Source organism: Doryrhamphus excisus, chromosome 15 (genome assembly GCF_030265055.1).
Source record: "Doryrhamphus excisus isolate RoL2022-K1 chromosome 15, RoL_Dexc_1.0, whole genome shotgun sequence".
Taxonomy (NCBI): Eukaryota; Metazoa; Chordata; class Actinopteri; order Syngnathiformes; family Syngnathidae; genus Doryrhamphus; species Doryrhamphus excisus.
In genome coordinates this window covers 15739886-15756994 of record NC_080480.1, presented here as the reverse complement: position 1 = coordinate 15756994, position 17109 = coordinate 15739886, and the positions used below count along the sequence as shown (strand labels likewise).

Below are 17109 nucleotides of genomic sequence, written 5' to 3'. Positions count from 1 at the left end.
TTATCTTAAGGTTATTAACGACCTGCGCTAAGTGGCATCCTTGCATTTCTGTGTGCAATCGAAAAGGAGTGAGAGGATGACGGGATGCTGTGAAAGTCCCGATGCAGCACGGGGGGGGGACGAGACGCCAACTCGGGTTTGTCTGATGTGGCTTTGAGGCGCGTGAGTTAGCTTAAATATAACTACTACTCGGTTGGTGTCGGTTGAAGCAGGATGCTGTATCCTTGAATAAATATGGATGACACAGACATGTTTATTGATTATGACTGGAAAAAGGCAGCTTCCTGTGGCGGTCAGATCAATAAGGACATAAATAAAAGAGCCTGATTCATTTCCTGAGGTTATATAAAAGTCATGTGACGTGCCTTGCAATCAATTTCTTAATGTTAATTTCTTAGCAAGACAATTTGGGAAATCGTATATACAGTAAACCTCGGATATATCGGAAATTCGCTCACAACGGAGAGATAAAAAAAGAACCGATTTTTCTGTAATGCATTTCCAATAAAAATTCATTGCATATATCGGATTTTTTATAACAGATTTCGCCTATTTCGGACAAAATCTCCAGTCCCGTTCCAATGCATTTCCATTAAATTTCCCTCGCATATATCGGATGGCCGCATCGTGGCGCTCCGATTCGCCGAATCGTGACAGGCCGCTATACGACGTCATTTGCAGCGTTTGCAGCGTTGCCTGCGCGTCCAGGTACATTGGAAACATAGTCAAGGAAGTGCCTTTTTATAACGGATAAAATCCGATTTACGCATATACCGGATATAAATCCGATATATGCGTAAAATTGACATTTTCCGGTATACGCATATACCGGATATAAATCCGACATATGCGTAAAACGGACATTTTCCGCTATACTCATATAACGGATTTTGCTTATATCGGACAAAACCAGTGGGAACAATTGAATCCGATATATCCGAGGTTTACTGTACTTCCATCATTGAGGGAACAATGGGTTTTCTGTTCCCAGTACATAAAAGAAGGCCATAGGGAATGTTGGATGGCTTTGGTGTGGAAGAAGCCGAACCATGAAGCCGAATGGACACAGCTGATCTAGGATCTGATCTAGGATCTCACAAATGTACAAAAAGTGACCGCAGACAAACTCTGACATCTTGACGAAAGGCTTCCCAGAAATGTGGAAGCTATTGCAGCTTTACATGCTACATTCAAGGAAACTCGGAAAATATATTTTGACTCAGACAAGAAAAATATGCTAGGTTAATTGGCGACTCCAAATTGTCCATAGGTATGAATGTGAGTGTGAATGGTTGTTTGTCTATATGTGCCCTGTGATTGGCTGGCCACCAGTCCAGGGTGTGTACCCCCTCCTCTCGCCCGAAGACAGCTGGGATAGGCTCCAGCACCCCCGCGACCCTTGTGAGGATAAGCGGTAGAAAATGAATGAATGAAAGATAACATTAAGCTGCTTTTCTTTAGACAGCAAACTTGAATGGACTGAACAGCACCTCCACTGGTCAAAGTCAAGTACTACACCCAATTTGGCCTTACATTACTTTATGATGCCATTTATTAACAATTTCACTTCTGCATTAAATCTGACATCACATTATAAGGAAACGTCCAATTTCCTATTTTTCTGGAACGCATCATTATACTAATACATGTCCTGCTAACATACATGCATACAAAGTGATATAGAATTTTAAAGCAGCATGAGAAAACAAGAAGTAGTACAAAGAGAGCCGCAAAAAGGCCGATGAGGGGGAAGCTGAAAAGGGAATAAGTACAAAAGAGAAATTAAAAGAGGAAGGAGGATATTGTGTGAAAATGATGAGATAAGACGGTGAACGATCTTGCCACCGCTTGCGTGTGTGTCCTACTTTCTCAGACTCGCATGCAGTGTAGCGTACGCCATGACAGTTGGTTACCTGGCAACCAAACTTTTGGGTTAGATGGAAAAGAGGAAGACGAGCGAAACATCACACCTAAGAGGAAGGAAAACATGAGGGAGCGGCATGATGTTGCATAAACATGTAGCCACATCATTAGGTACACCTGCCCTTAAAATCATCATAATGTAGCTTTTAAAAGGATACAGAACTACAAATATTACATTATGGTTTAAATGTAAAATACAGTAACTACAGTAGAAGACATGATGATGATGATTATTATTATTAATAAACGATGTCTGTGCTCCATCATTCAATTAAGTGAGCACACACACGAGACTCAAAGTCGCCAAGAGGTTGTGCAATAAGTTGACTGACATGTGACCGTCTACTGTACAGTACAAATTGAGTCATTGATTTGCGGCTAGGAACTAATCAAAAGCACAGACAGATGCTAAAATTGACGTTTTGAAGCTAAAAGCGCCGTTCTTGCTTGACCACACTGGTTTTAATACTGAAAAATACAAATTGCTGTAAAATGCCCTAATAAAAATCACTAATAATGCTAAAGATATTTTTATGTCATGAATGTCCAAAATGTGTTCAAATTGCTATAGGAAAAAAATAAAAGCATTGAGAACTTATTATAATAATCAATACACATATTGTTTAATTTTTGTATTTAATATCGTACTTTCAAGATGCACCTCAGGCCCCAAAAAAAAAACTTTGGGTCGCAAATGGCAACCGGGCCACAGTTTGGGCACCCCTGGGTTAGGTGTTTTTTTTTTTTGTTTTTTTTTTGCTTATAATCCAATACTGTAAATGGCAATGAAAAGAACCTATAAAAATGCCTCACTGGATTTTACTAGACGTGCAAAAGCAAGAACCCGCCCCCCTTGAGTGCGCGTGCAGCCTCCAGCTGAAAAGCTGGTGGGAAAATGGGAATGCGATGCTAAAGACCGGGCCTATACGACCTCCCCGCTAAAAATACACTGTTTACCCAAGACCGCAGCCAAGAAAACGCTGGACTCCAAGGAGAAGAGAGGAGGGGGAGGAGAAGAAGAAAAAAAAAAGAGTCATGTTTTGAGAGGGGAGGTGTGACGGCAGGAGAGAGTGTGATCAGCAAAAAGAAAAATGGTTATGTTACAAAGCAATAGAAACACAGTGGATCTATACATTCTATATGTGCTGACCTTGTCAAGTACGGGACAGTTGACAGACAGGCATACAGGCACTCAGACAGGCAATTAGCAAAAGGGGGGGGGCTGTCACACACACATACAAACACACACACACACTAGATATACACTGGCCTCTTTCAGTCATTGCATGCTGGCAGCTGACACACTAATAAAAAAAAAAAAAGACTTTTTGAAGGTCAAACACTGCTTCCCTTTTGGTACGCTTTGTACTTTACAATTTTCTCCACTCGTGACTCGTGAGTTAGGATCGAAAAATCGAACAAAATGATGAAAAGTTGTATTTATTACTATAAAAATGTCTACCAATTTTGACCTCTCTATGTATGATCTATTATTGTATTCATGAATACATATTAGTTTTCCCTATTGGAAAACAGTAACCTGGTAAGTGACCAAACTCTAATTACAGTAAGCTCGGCTTCTTACTACTCCTTTTCGCACATGTTGAATTACATAGTGTTTCATTTTAAGTTTTTTTTAAGCATTTTAAGCTGGGTACTAGGTGGGTGCACTCAGGGGCTAAGGGGGTCGGGGCCAGGTGGGTTGGCTGGCATACTTCGGCAATGTCCTGGGGTTCTGCTGGGGGTGTCCGATGTTCCCACTCTTCTTTTGTTGTTTTGTCTTATATAAGATTCTGTGATTATATGTGTGGAAAAATCACTTATTGAATTGGTAACTGCGATGGCGTTGAGAAGGGGTAGGATTTATTAAGCTTTGCTTCTTACTGCTCCTTTTCAGACATGTGTAGTAATGAGGTGTTATGTGTGTGTATGTATATACAGTAAACCTCAAATATATCAGACTCGGATATATCGGAAATTCGCTCACAACGGACAGATAAAAAAAGAACCAATTTTTCTGTAATGCATTTCCAATAAAAATTCATTGCATATATCGGATTTTTTATAACGGATTTCGCCTATTTCGGACAAAATCTCCAGTCCCGTTCCAATGCATTTCCATTAAATTTCCCTCGCATATATCGGATGGCCGCATCGTGGCGCTCCGATTCGCCGAATCGTGACAGGCCGCTATACGACGTCGTTTGCAGCGTTGCCTGCGCGTCCAGGTACATTGGAAACATAGTCAAGGAAGTGCCTTTTTATAACGGATAAAATACGATTTACGTATATACCGGATATAAATCCGATATATGCGTAAAACGGACATTTTCCGGTATACGCATATAACGGATTTCGCTTATATCGGACAAAACCAGTGGGAACAATTGAATCCGATATAGCCAAGGTTTACTGTATAAATAGATATTGTAAGTGTATTGTATTGTAAGTGTATACGTGAGAAACAATAATGTAACATAGTATGCATGTCTGAAATAAATTAAGAAGAAGAAGAAGAAGAAGTTTTAGGATCTGCTAAGGCCAGTAAAATACGATTTTCGGCTAGGAACTAATCAAAAGCACAAACAGATGCTAAAATTGACATTTTGAAGCTAAAAACGCCGTTCTTGCTCTCGAGATATATACAAATTGCTGTAAAATGCCCCTGAAAGATTTTAATAAAAAAATCACTATTAATGCATGTAAAGACATTTCTATGTCAAGAATGTCCAAAATGTGTTCAAATTGCTATAGGAAAAAAATAAAAGCATTGAGGACTCATTATAATAATTAATACATATATTGTTTCATTTTCTTATTTAAATCGTATTTTTAAGATGTGCGTAGGCCAAAAAAATTTTTAAAAAAAAGTGGGTCGCAAATGGCCACCGAGCCACAGTTTGGACACCCCTTGGTTAGGTGTTTTTTTTGTGCTTATAATCCAATAAATCAGATTTAATGCAGAAGTGAAATTGTTAATAAATGGCATCATAAAGTAATGTAAGGCTAAATTGGGTGTAGTACTTGACTTTAACCAGCGGAGGTGCTGTTGCTGATTCAATCCATTCTAGTTTGCTGTCTAAAGAAAAGCAGCTTAATGTTTATCTATGAGCTAATATCATATTGTTCATTTTTCTTGTCTGAGTCAAAATATATTTTTTTCCAGTTTCGGAGTTTGTCTGCGGTCACTTGTTGGCTGAAAATGGACCCGGGGCAGGATTTTGTCCACCCAAACATATTTTACTGCGTGTTTGGCACGTTTCATTATGACATTGTTCTATTTAACCGGCCACCAAGATAAAGCCCGAAGATCAAGGCCACGTCCCGATGTGGTGACTTTCCAGGCACGCCGAGTGGGTGTGTCCCGCGGCGGGCCAGGTAAATGTCCAGGCAGCGTTGCTCTCTAATCTCTACCCTCAGCGGCATGATTACAGCCTAGCCCCTTTTTTGACACACTCCTTTTTTTTTTTAAAGAGTTAATTATGACGTGCGGCCCCGAGGCTGTCGCCGCCACACTTTATGACACACATAAATATAAAGTTAGCCTCAGTCTTCCTAGCTTCCTTCGCCGCTCGTTTGATGGGCTCGATAGTCCCCGCAAGTTGAGCCGCTTTTGTGACTCATCGTCTTTTCGAGTCTGCAGATGTACAGTAGAGATTGTCAAAAGAGAGACGCGGGGGTGGTTGGGAATAAAGAGAGAGGCGGCTGAGGGAGGGGGGGAGGGGGGTGGGGGGGTAAATGATAACGGCACGATGCCAGAGATAGAGGTTGGCCACATCACTGTCTGAGATCACAGACCGGCACTAATAGCCTGGATCGGGACAACCAGCCCAACCCCCCCCAATGAGTCACAAGTGTGTCATTTCAAATTTCACTGACCGGAAATGACATTAGTGGCGCCCCCTGTGGGTTGTGGTGAAAACGCTTTGGAAGGTGCACTAGCATAGACGTAATACACATATCCTCAATGTTATAATCATGAAAAAAATGGTCAATGACTGGTGGCCAGTTAGTTATTAAGTCATTAAGACATTTTCCTCGATGGCGGTCATGCTTTTCCAATCGATCTTATTTCAATTTTACACACACGTGCTTGTTAGTACCCTAAAAAGGGTTCATGTGTCGGTCATGAACGAACGGGTCAAAAGAACTAGTTCTTTTTTGTGAACGGAATGAACAAGCCCCAAAAATACCCGTTCAGTTTCAGTTGCAAATACTTTTCTTTTGATTGGCTGGAGAGTCAGTTGATTATTCCTTTTGGAGGGCGGGACTATATGCGTGCTCGCCTGTCTTATCCTATCGTCACGTCTCGCTCTGTGGGTGGGGTTAGCTGACTGGAAGACCGAGACCGAGAGATTGACCCGGTCAGTCTTTCTGACTGGAAAGACCGAGATCGAGAGATTGACCCGGTCAGTCTTTCTGACTGGAAAGACCGAGACCGCGACCAAGAGATTGACTCGGTCAATCTTTCTGACTGGAAAGGCCGAGACCGTGACCGAGAGATTGACCCAGTCGGTCTTTCTGACTGGAAAGACTGAGACCGTGACCGAGAGATTGACCCGGTCAGTCTTTCTGACTGGAAAGACCGAGACCGCGACCGAGAGATTGACTCGGTCAATCTTTCTGACTGGAAAGACCGAGAGATTGACCCGGTCGGTCTTTCTGACTGGAAAGACCGAGACCGAGAGATTGACCCGGTCGGTCTTTCTGACTGGAAAGACCGAGACCGAGAGATTGACCCGGTCGGTCTTTCTGACTGGAAAGACCGAGACCGCGACCAAGAGATTGACTCAGTCAATCTTTTTGACTGAAAAGTCCGAGACCGAGAGGTTGACCCGGTCAGTCTTTCTGACTGGAAAGACAGAGACCGCGACCGAGAGATTGACTCGGTCAATCTTTCTGACTGGAAAGACTGAGACCAAGAGATTGACCCGGTCGGGCTTTCTGACTGGAAAGACCGAGACCGCGACCGAGAGATTGACTCAGTCAATCTCGGGGTTGTAACGCCGGACCGTGGAGCTGAGACGGTCGGCGGGGTCTCATAATACTTTAGATTTCAAGGTACGTCATCACATTTTGTTGCGCTGTTGAGTCGGAACAACGAATCTTTTTTACTGAATGAACCGGAATGAACGGTTTTGCCCATCACTAATCGTGCTAACACCCTCAAGAAAACTGGAGATTTTTTTATACCTCTCGCAGCGCCAAAAAACCAAAGATAGATTCTGCAGATACAGAACTGTAACGACCAGTCAGTCTTTAGATTGAAAATCAATGGGGGGGGGAAGCTGATGCCCCAGCGGCCTCAAACCAACACACGTGTACTGTTTGCACACACGTGAACTTTCAGATACCAGAGATAACGTGCGGCGTGGAGGGGAAGTGGTGCGCTTGCAGGGACGCATGTGCCAACCTGTGGTTGACTGAGTAAGAGGGGGAACCTTTAGTTTCCATGCCCCCCCTAGAAGAACTTACCCATTTGTCCCATTGGCGGTACGAGTCGGTTGAGATACGTGAATCACCTCAGATGGAGTCTGTCAATAAAAGAAAAGCAAGGAAAAAGGTTAGCAGTTGTAATAACACATATATTACTTACCAAATGTGGCCCGCAGGACACTAGTTTGAGGCCCCCGCCTTGATATGAAAGTTTAATGTCAGTGCAGGCCCGCGCAAGTTTGATATGGATGCTGTATGGTATCATGTACCCAGAAAAAAATGATTATGTTTGATTAATGTTAATGTTAAAGGTTAAATAACTGTTAATAGTTATCCTCCCTATCCGTGTGGAAGTGGTAAGTTTTTGGCTATTTAAGTTTAAAGGAAATAACTTGAAGGCTACCGATTAGGTCGCTAGCTGTCTAGTTTGCGAGTTAGCATGTGTCTCAAGACCCTGCAGTTGCGCAATATGTTGTAAATAAAAAGTATAAATGTGACTATAGTTGTGTTTTGTCATGTCTACAGGGCTCTAATAATGCTTTGTTCATTTTAATCTGAAAAAAATAATTTGTCTACCCACCAACTATATGTGGTTTCTTAAGTTTTTATTATTTGCTGTTTTATTATTATTATTATATTTATTTATTACTGATTGATTTTCTTTATTCTTGATATGTTTATTTATTTTTCATCTTATTTTGTGTAGAATAATAAAAAGTAAGATATTTGAGAACAGTGGAATGTTTTATCAGAGATTTTATTGTAGAAAATCGGAACCAAAGCAAAGTTTTTTAATTTTTCTGTTTTTAATAAATGCATTTTTTTGTTTTTTTTTTGGAAAACCTGATGCGACCCAGTCTCAGCCAGACCCTAGCTCCAGTGGCCCTCAGGTAAATTGAGTTTGAGACCCCTGCTCTATAGAAACTGATACATAATAAAGCAAAACAATTCCCCTAAAGCAATTTTTCCATTCATGTTTCAAGTTTCGTTTTCTGAATTTTTCATGACTATGACCCAGAAAAACGTTCAATTCCGTCACGCAAACAAAGTTTGCCTATAACACAAAGCAATACTGGGACTTCCTTCTCTTTTGCACTTTGGCCAGCAGAACCGGCAAGCGTTCCGTTTGTCGTTTTCATCTTATTTGCGCCGAGACGGATTGCTTGGCTTTCACTTGCAAAGGGCAGGAATATAGAAAAGTGAAGCAAAGGCTCATTAATGTGGCAGCGGGGGCAGGAAGGGAACAGAGGCATCATTTGTGCGAGTGCTGCAGGCGTCCAAACCAGCAAAACCCCAAAGAGTCTCGCTTTGGGGATCAATCATCTCTCAGAACAGGTTGCTCGCCTGAAAATATATCAAGTCGGTACCCGATAATCACTGTTTGTAACAAAAAAAATACTTTAGTTTGATGATAATAAAGTATAACAATTTACTTTCAGTAGCATATAATGGTCAATCAGGTCTTGACATCATTCCTATCCACTTCCTGATTTCCTGTTCAGGCTTTGATAAGATAACCTTGGACAAGACATGGTAGCTTATGGCCAATTTGGACCAGTTCCCCCAGTGGGAAGGGCAGCACAGTCTTTGTCCCCACGGCCTGAGCCTCTGTGGCTGGCCCATCCCAACCCGACCCGAGCCGAGGTTGCTGGTCTACCTGAAACACTATCCAGGTCAGCAACACACACACACACACGCCACATTTTACTACTGGGCAAACTAGTCTAAGTATAGCTCTTTGCCCTGCAAAAACACTCCTTGCTTCTTTTTAAGACGGCTCAAAAATAACCAAGACTAAACAAGAAGAGTCCATTTATAGGTCAGTATGGAATCTGTGATGTATTTATGAAAATCGGACGGGCTCGGGTGCAAAGGGGAGTTTGAATAAGAGATTGAGTTAATGTTCAACTCGGGGAGAGGTACTGTAAATGTCAACGGCGACAGCCAAAAAACAAGCGAACCGTGTCAAACGGTGAAAATGTGTACAAGCGATTCCAGTGCTCGTTGGCTATAAAAGATTGTGCCAAGCTGACGGCCGATGAGAAACATATACAGCCATGCCTGGAAAAAAAAAAAGACGAAACGAGCGCTAGTCACGACATTGATTTTAAAAGCTGTGATTTGCATAATATAAACCAATCCATGCATCAATAAACTAAAAGCTCAGGTTAAAAAGGGTTTCAATGTTGTGTGTAATTCCAAACAGAACGTGACAATGCGCGGTGTAGTCAGAGTAGTAAATGGGCTGTGGGATGAGGAACAAGGATAGCGTGCGATGCAGAGCCTTGGCAAAAGCTCTCCCCCCTTGGACGGGGCCCGGGATGAATCACTCCAGAATAGAGCAGGGGCATGGAAGGAGAGAGGGAAAGATGCCGTGATGTGTTTCGTCCCGTGGCTGTCTTCCCTCCTACTCCCTCCCTCCCTCCCAACTCCGGTCTACTCTCCCGCTCTCTCTTTTCCAGCTCTCCTGGGAGGCTGAGTAACCATGAGGAAATGCTTGGGCTCAGCCAGTGTCGGCCCCGAAGAACAGATGTGTGGCCTGGAGGTGGTGAGGCGGAGACGCAACGGAAACCAAATATAAAACCAGAGTAGCGCGACGACCGCTGACGACAGAGGGCAGCAGCAATGCGACTTCCATGGGCCTGGGTGATGCCAAAATGTGTCCCTTTTCCTACAGGAAGCCTGGTTGGAATGTTGGTGTTAGCATACGTGACGCAGGCGAAAACGAAAAACGAAATACATTTGTTTGGTTTGACTTAAATAAAAACTTCAGAGGACCAGGTATTCATTTTGCACCCATAAAATAGTTTAATGGTAGTTTAAAGCAAAAAAAAGGAACAATCATTGTTCCTTTAGAGACTTTTGAGGAACAATAGCACCCCTATAGTCTGTCATTGGTCCTGTTTTCAGGGGTAAACAGTCTTATTTTTCGGCCTATGGCCCGAGATACCTTGGATCTTGGTTTTTATAGCCTGGTAGCGATCTGTACCTTTTTGGTACAAAGATTCGCTCATGAAAAAGCGACTTAGTGCTTCCTGTCTCATCACTAGAGGTTGTTCAGGGATTCATTTTGCACCCATAAAATAGTTTAATGGTAGTTTAAAGCAAAGGAAAAGGAACAATCATTGTTCATTTAGAGACTTTTGAGGAACAATAGTACCCCTATAGTTTGTCAATGGTCCTGCTTTCAGGGGTACAGTGTCTTATCTTTGGCCCGAGATACCCTGGATCTTGGTTTTTATAACCTGGGAGCGATCTGTACCTTTTTGGTACAAAGATTCGCTCATGAAAAAGCGACTTCGTGCTTCCTGTCTCATCACTAAGGGGTTGTTCAGGGATTCATTTTGCACCCATAAAATAGTTTAATGGTAGTTTAAAGCAAAGGAAAATGAACAATTATTGTTCCTTTAGAGACTTTTGAGGAACAATAGTACCCCTATAGTCTGTCAATGGTCCTGTTTTCAGGGGTAAACGGTCTTATTTTTCGGCATATGGCCCGAGATACCCCGGATCTTGGTTTTTATAACCTGGGAGCGATCTGTAACTTTTTGGTACAAAGATTCGCTCATGAAAAAGCGACTTCGTGCTTCCTGTCTCATCACTAAGGGGTTGTTCAGGGATTCATTTTGCACCCATAAAATAGTTTAATGGTAGTTTAAAGCAAAGGAAAAGGAACAATTATTGTTACTTTAGAGACTTTTGAGGAACAATAGCACCCCTATAGTCTGTCAATGGTCCTGTTTTCAGGGGTAAACAGTCTTATTTTTCGGCATATGGCCCGAGATACCCTGGATCTTGGTTTTTATAACCTGGGAGCAATCTGTACCTTTTTGGTACAAAGATTCGCTCATGAGAAAGCGACTTCCTGTCTCATCACTGGGGTTGTTCGGCTCAGTGCAACTATTTGGGCAGCTGTTCGAGAGCTCTTAAGAAGGACTGTAAACATCCAGGATGGGGCTCAGGCAAACCAACGCAAGCATCATCATTATTATTGGGATGGGTGCCCCACATGCTGGCATCTTCTGGCAACTAGCTGCTGGAGAAGATGGTGGTGAGGGTTCCGGCTGTTTTGACAGCGAGAGACTCCACCAGAATTCTGTGGTCTCGTCCATGTCGTATTTCAGCACTACGAGGCCTAAAATACACACACACACACACACACACACACACACACACATCCAGGGAGGTCTGACCTGCTGTATGAAAATGTGTGGAGGAAAACGGAGCTCCAGGCATAGGCGGAGAAACATGTGGGACTCACTGCCTGGGACCGACTTGGACCTGCCACCCAACCCCCCCATTCTGTTGACACCATGGAAAGGCAAACAACTTAAGATGTGTGTATTTTTAAGGGGTGGGGGGGGTATAACAAATTGTGTCAGTTAAGGAGTAGGTCAGCTGATGTGGTCTTAATTGCGGGCTCGGTACGAGATTCCGGGGGCAGAGCTGTGACTCAGTCGGGGAGGAAACTGGATTAGAGGAAGTGCATTGATTGCCTGTAAGGAGGAGGTAATCAATAATCAACTATAAAGCACATAAATGTAATATGTCTTATTACGTCTTATTATGTCTTATATGAGCCCAAAGCTCGGTCTAGACATGAGTTTTGCTTTTTCTTTGTTTCTTTTTTTTTGTGCAACACTTATTCCAAAAAGGCACTGAAGTATACACACAGGCAGCAATGTGAACTCTGTGGGTCACATTCAAGGACTAAAACTGACTAAAACTTAGAACCAGTCTTGTAATAGCGGTTGCCTACAGCCACAGCTTTCCCCCAATTGACCATTTAGAACACTTGCAATACTTCTAAATCGGTTCCTATTGAAAGCGTTCCCTAATCAGAACAAGGATTGTGTTCCAAGCCTTAATTCAACACGGGTATCCAGCCCGCCCCTTTTAATAAACGACCAGATCCGGGAACGCTACCAAAAAGATATCGCGTTCCGTTCTAAGCGGTCATCAGGCACCTCCATTAGCACCCGTGTTTGAGTTCCTGTATTGATTACAGATGTGCGCCGCACCCCGTGGGCCAAGCAGATGGCAAGTTAAGAGGAGGACAGGTTTGGCGTTTGCCAAGAAAAAGAAAAAAAAAAAAACAAAAAAAAAAAAAGAGCACGGCGTCTCTTACGATAACCCTGATTATAACAAATGTGGCGTTTATGTGGTGTTTTTTTATGCTAATTGATGTATTTTTTGCAAGCATAGACAGATATGTACAATAGTATTACTTTCACCTGCAATGCTTTCTTACACTATGGCACCAGAACTGCTTCAGAAACAATCCGAGGGATACATTGTGGTCGTCTACACCCATGCACAGTTATCAGTTATCACAACATAGCTCCTACCCTGAAAGATAGGAATCAAATTTACAGTGTAGTTTTTGTACAGTAAGGAGAGGGGGGGGGGGGGGCATACAGTGCCACCTCAACTCAGGGACACAACAATGCCCCCCTCACAAGGCGGGGAAAGGCTAGGGCGGTTTGGTGGGGTGGTGGGGGTGGTGGACAATACTGATCTCTCTCTGTATGCCTGATCACATGACTAACATTACAGAGGAAGACAAGGCTGCAGTCTTACTTGAGGCCACACAGGAGCCCTTCAACACACTGGAGCTTGCATCCAGTGTGTGTGTGTGTGTGTGATTGCACAATGTGTGATTCCACAGCAGCTGCACAAGTTAGCATCCTACATCATAAAATCAGGATTCCCATAAGACACATGTAAACACTGCAGTGTATTCAATTCGATTCAATTAGCTTTCTTTCTTCATCCATGCATCATTTAAATCAGTAAGCATTGAATACCAAAGAGACAGGTGCAGACTTCTCACCTGTCCATTGGGAGTCAGGTCGTCTTTGTGGCGCAACTCGAAGGACTCTTCCTCCTCTTTCTCTCCATAGTCCCTCCCCAGCAAACTGAAGCCCTGGCGGCAGCACAGCAACCAGCAGACACCTTGCAAAGGCATTCAAATGAGGTTAAGTGCGTCGCCTCGTCGTATCCAGGTCGAGGAATTTCAGTGCGAGCGGCGGGGCGGCCTGGGTGCCGTGCAGGGGCAGCGTGCGCGCCTCCGGGACGAACTCTCCATAGAGACCCAGCGACGAGGATGCGGGGGGAAAGCATGCGACTCTCCCCACTTGGAAATCTGGGAATCGGACAAAAAAAAAGTGTTCAACGGGCAATTCCAATAGTCCAAAGCGAAACCCAAAACGTGTCAAACTAAATCCCGGAAACAGGAACTTGGGGAGTTAAAATACCTCGACGTGACTTTTAAAACATCAACAAAGTTTTCAGAATACGCTCCAAAAGAGTAAATAAGCGACACGAGTGGGTGTCGCTGCCAAGCGCGGACCGTCTAAGTTGCAATGAAGTGTGCCACAGCTGAAGCTGAAACTAATGTGGGGGCCAGCAGCCACGCCCATTTGCCTCGCATCTCTCGTTCGATTGGCTGGGAGCAAACGCTCCCCTGAACGTCACGCCTCAGGACACGCCCATCCACACACTTGAAAACGATCACGTGTGTTGAGGTGACGATGGCGTTTCGATCATGGAACGTACTGAATGCAAAAACATGTGTTTTAATTAATCTATTGCCTAAATATTAAGCTAAACCTAAATATTAAGCTAAAGTTAAGCAGGAATTGGTGTGATTTGAATTATGTTTCTTTAACATTACAGTACGTCGTTTTTGTTAGCATATATGTTGTATACTTCCGGTTTTATATATTAAACTGATGTAAAACACGTAAACAAGTAAAAATAACTAACATTTTAACGTAACGTAAGATAGCAGAATGTAACACCACGTATTACAGTGTTTAAAAAAACACAACATAACAGCAATGTAACAAAACATGACGTAACAAAATGTAGCATCACATGACGCAATGCATAAAGTAACTTGCTTAGCATAATATTAGCATGACATTAACATGATGCACCATGACTTAACATAGTTTAGTAACAGTAATATATAAAACTGATGTAAAACACGTAAACAAGTAAAAATAACTAACTAATTTGACGTAACGTAAGATAGCAGAATGTAACACCACGTATTACAGTGTTAAAAAAACATAACATAACAGCAATGTAACAAAACATGACATAACAAAATGTGACACAATGCATAAAGTAATTTGAGTAGCATAATATTAGCCTGACATTACCATGATGCAACATGACTTAACATAGTTTAGTCACAGTAGTGAATTAGTGAAGTAACAGTTCATATGCGGTAAAATAACATAACGTAACCACAGAAGTAACACAGCATAAGATAGCGTGATGTAACATCATATAATACTGACTAATGTAACAGAATATAATGCAACAAAGTAGAGGTAGTAACATAAAGTGATGTCATGAAAAAATATGACAACACCTGATGTAACGTATCACGATGTAACATTACATTCCCCACTTTTAGCCTTTCCTTATCATTACAGTATGTCGTTTTTGTTAGCATATATGTTGTATACTTCCGGTTTTATATATAAAACTGATGTAAAACACGTAAACAAGTAAAAATAACTAACAATTTAACGTAACGTCAGGTAGCAGAATGTAACACCACGTATTATAAAAAAAACATAACATAACAGCAATGTAACAAAACATGACGTAACAAAATGTAGCATCACGTCACACAATGCATAGTCATTGTACTTCATACTTCACAGTCATGAATTAGTGAAGTAACAGTTCATATGCGGTAAAATAACATAACGTAACCACGCAAGTAACACAGCATAAGATAAGCGTGATGTAACATCGTATAATACTGACTAATGTAACAGAATATAATGTGACAAAAGTGGCGGTCGTTTAACATAAAGTGATGTCATGAAAAAATATGACAACACCAGATGTAACGTTACATGATGTAACATTACATTCCCGACTTTTAGCCTTTCCTTATCATTACAGTACGTCGTTTTTGTTAGCATATATGTTGTATACTTCCGGTTTTATATATAAAACTGATATGTAAAACACGTAAACAAGTAAAAATAACTAACAATTTAACGTAACGTCAGGTAGCAGAATGTAACACCACGTATTATAAAAAAAACCTAACATAACAGCAATGTAACAAAACATGACGTAACAAAATGTAGCATCACATCACACAATGCATAGTCATTGTACTTCATACTTCACAGTCATGAATTAGTGAAGTAACAGTTCATATGCGGTAAAATAACATAACGTAACCACACAAGTAACACAGCATAAGATAAGCGTGATGTAACATCGTATAATACTGACTAATGTAACAGAATATAATGCGACAAAAGTGGCGGTCGTTTAACATAACCCGATGTCATGAAAAAATATGACAACACCTGATGTAACGTTACATCATGTAACGTTACATGATGTAACGTTACATGATGTAACGTTACATGATGTAACGTTACATGATGTAACGTTACATTCCCCACTTTTAGCCTTTCCTTATCATTACAGTACGTCGTTTTTGTTAGCATATATGTTGTATACTTCCATTTTTTTATATTAAACTGATGTAAAACACGTAAACAAGTAAAAATAACTAACAATTTAATATAACGTAAGATAGCAGAATGTAACACCACGTATTACAGTGTTAAGTGTTACAGTGTTACATGATGTAACTTTCCTTATCAGTGGTACACCACCAAGCCAGTCAAATCTAATTGATCAAAACAATGCATTAAACAATGTGCCTTACAGTAACGTAACATTATGGAACGTAAACACGCCGCTACATAACAATGTCACGTAGCATGCACAGAGCCCAGTATGGAAAGACGAGCTATTTAAAGTGCTATAGTCACTCGTCTAGTTATCCTGCGGCACAGTAAACAAAGCACAAATGCAATGCAAACTGTGTAAAAAAAAATGTGTAGAATCAGTTAGAGCGTGCACACATGAAACATGCACAGGTAACGTATATAGAAATGTTAAACATTGCATGGTTTTTTATTACATAAATATCGCCATCTTAAAAACGATGGTTGAGGATGTGCGTTGCAATTATTCAAACGTGTGCACGGGGCGAGAGGGTGGGGGTGTGGGGCCTCATTGCTATACCGTGGTATTTGCTCGGCTAGCTTGAATGTTGACTTTTTGCACATCCTGCTAATGAAGAACGGTGTCTCTTGAGAGTCTTTTGAGCAACTTCAGACACAAAGTGGCCACCGTGCTTCTTTTTCAGTCGCTCTTCCACTTCCACTCAGCAACCGGTCTACACAGAACGTGCAAGTAGAAGGCAAGAGGACTGGTGCTAAACCCAAACACGTGATCCATGCAAGACCCCTCTTAATATCCCTTCATTTCCCCCCCCACTCCCCACTCTTGGCTCTGTGTAAACTCCCCTGAAACTCACAGTCAGCTGGCTTTAACTCTTTCCTTGCCAGGAGAAGAGGCCTCACCACAAACACATATTAGTTATTATTATTATTATTAAAGCATACATAAAATATGTTCTTTTCCCCTAAGGGCTTTAGGAAATCAATATAGACTCCCATGGATGCACCCTTTCAACTGTGTGCCATTATATATCCTTCGTAGACACACTTTTAACCAGACACTATATAAGTATGCTCTATATGTAAAAGCCTTCAAGAGAAAAAGCATCATTTTTCCTCCTATATTTTTGCTCCCATGAATGCAACAGCCACATTCAATATATTAAAGTATAGAAGATAAAAGTTCCCTACCCCCAAAACCCCCATCCTTCATCTCAGGCTGAATCTTCCTGGA

At 41.7% G+C, this 17109-nt stretch overlaps 1 protein-coding gene across 3 annotated transcripts in view; it reads right to left on the bottom strand.

Annotated features, from left to right (window-relative positions):
• plekhh3 (pleckstrin homology, MyTH4 and FERM domain containing H3) overlaps positions 1-17109 on the bottom strand; it is a 55688-nt gene that overhangs the window by 21703 nt on the left and 16876 nt on the right. For 2 of the 3 annotated variants that reach the window (XM_058050186.1, XM_058050189.1), the window contains 2 exons: positions 13193-13504; positions 7399-7457 (listed from right to left, as the gene is read on the bottom strand). In XM_058050186.1, coding sequence (XP_057906169.1) covers positions 7399-7457; positions 13193-13327 — 194 coding nt within the window. In that variant the 5' untranslated portion in view covers positions 13328-13504. Of the gene's footprint in view, positions 1-7398; positions 7458-13192; positions 13505-13616; positions 13752-17109 lie in introns of those variants that run through there. The other variant, XM_058050188.1, reaches the window with a different exon arrangement.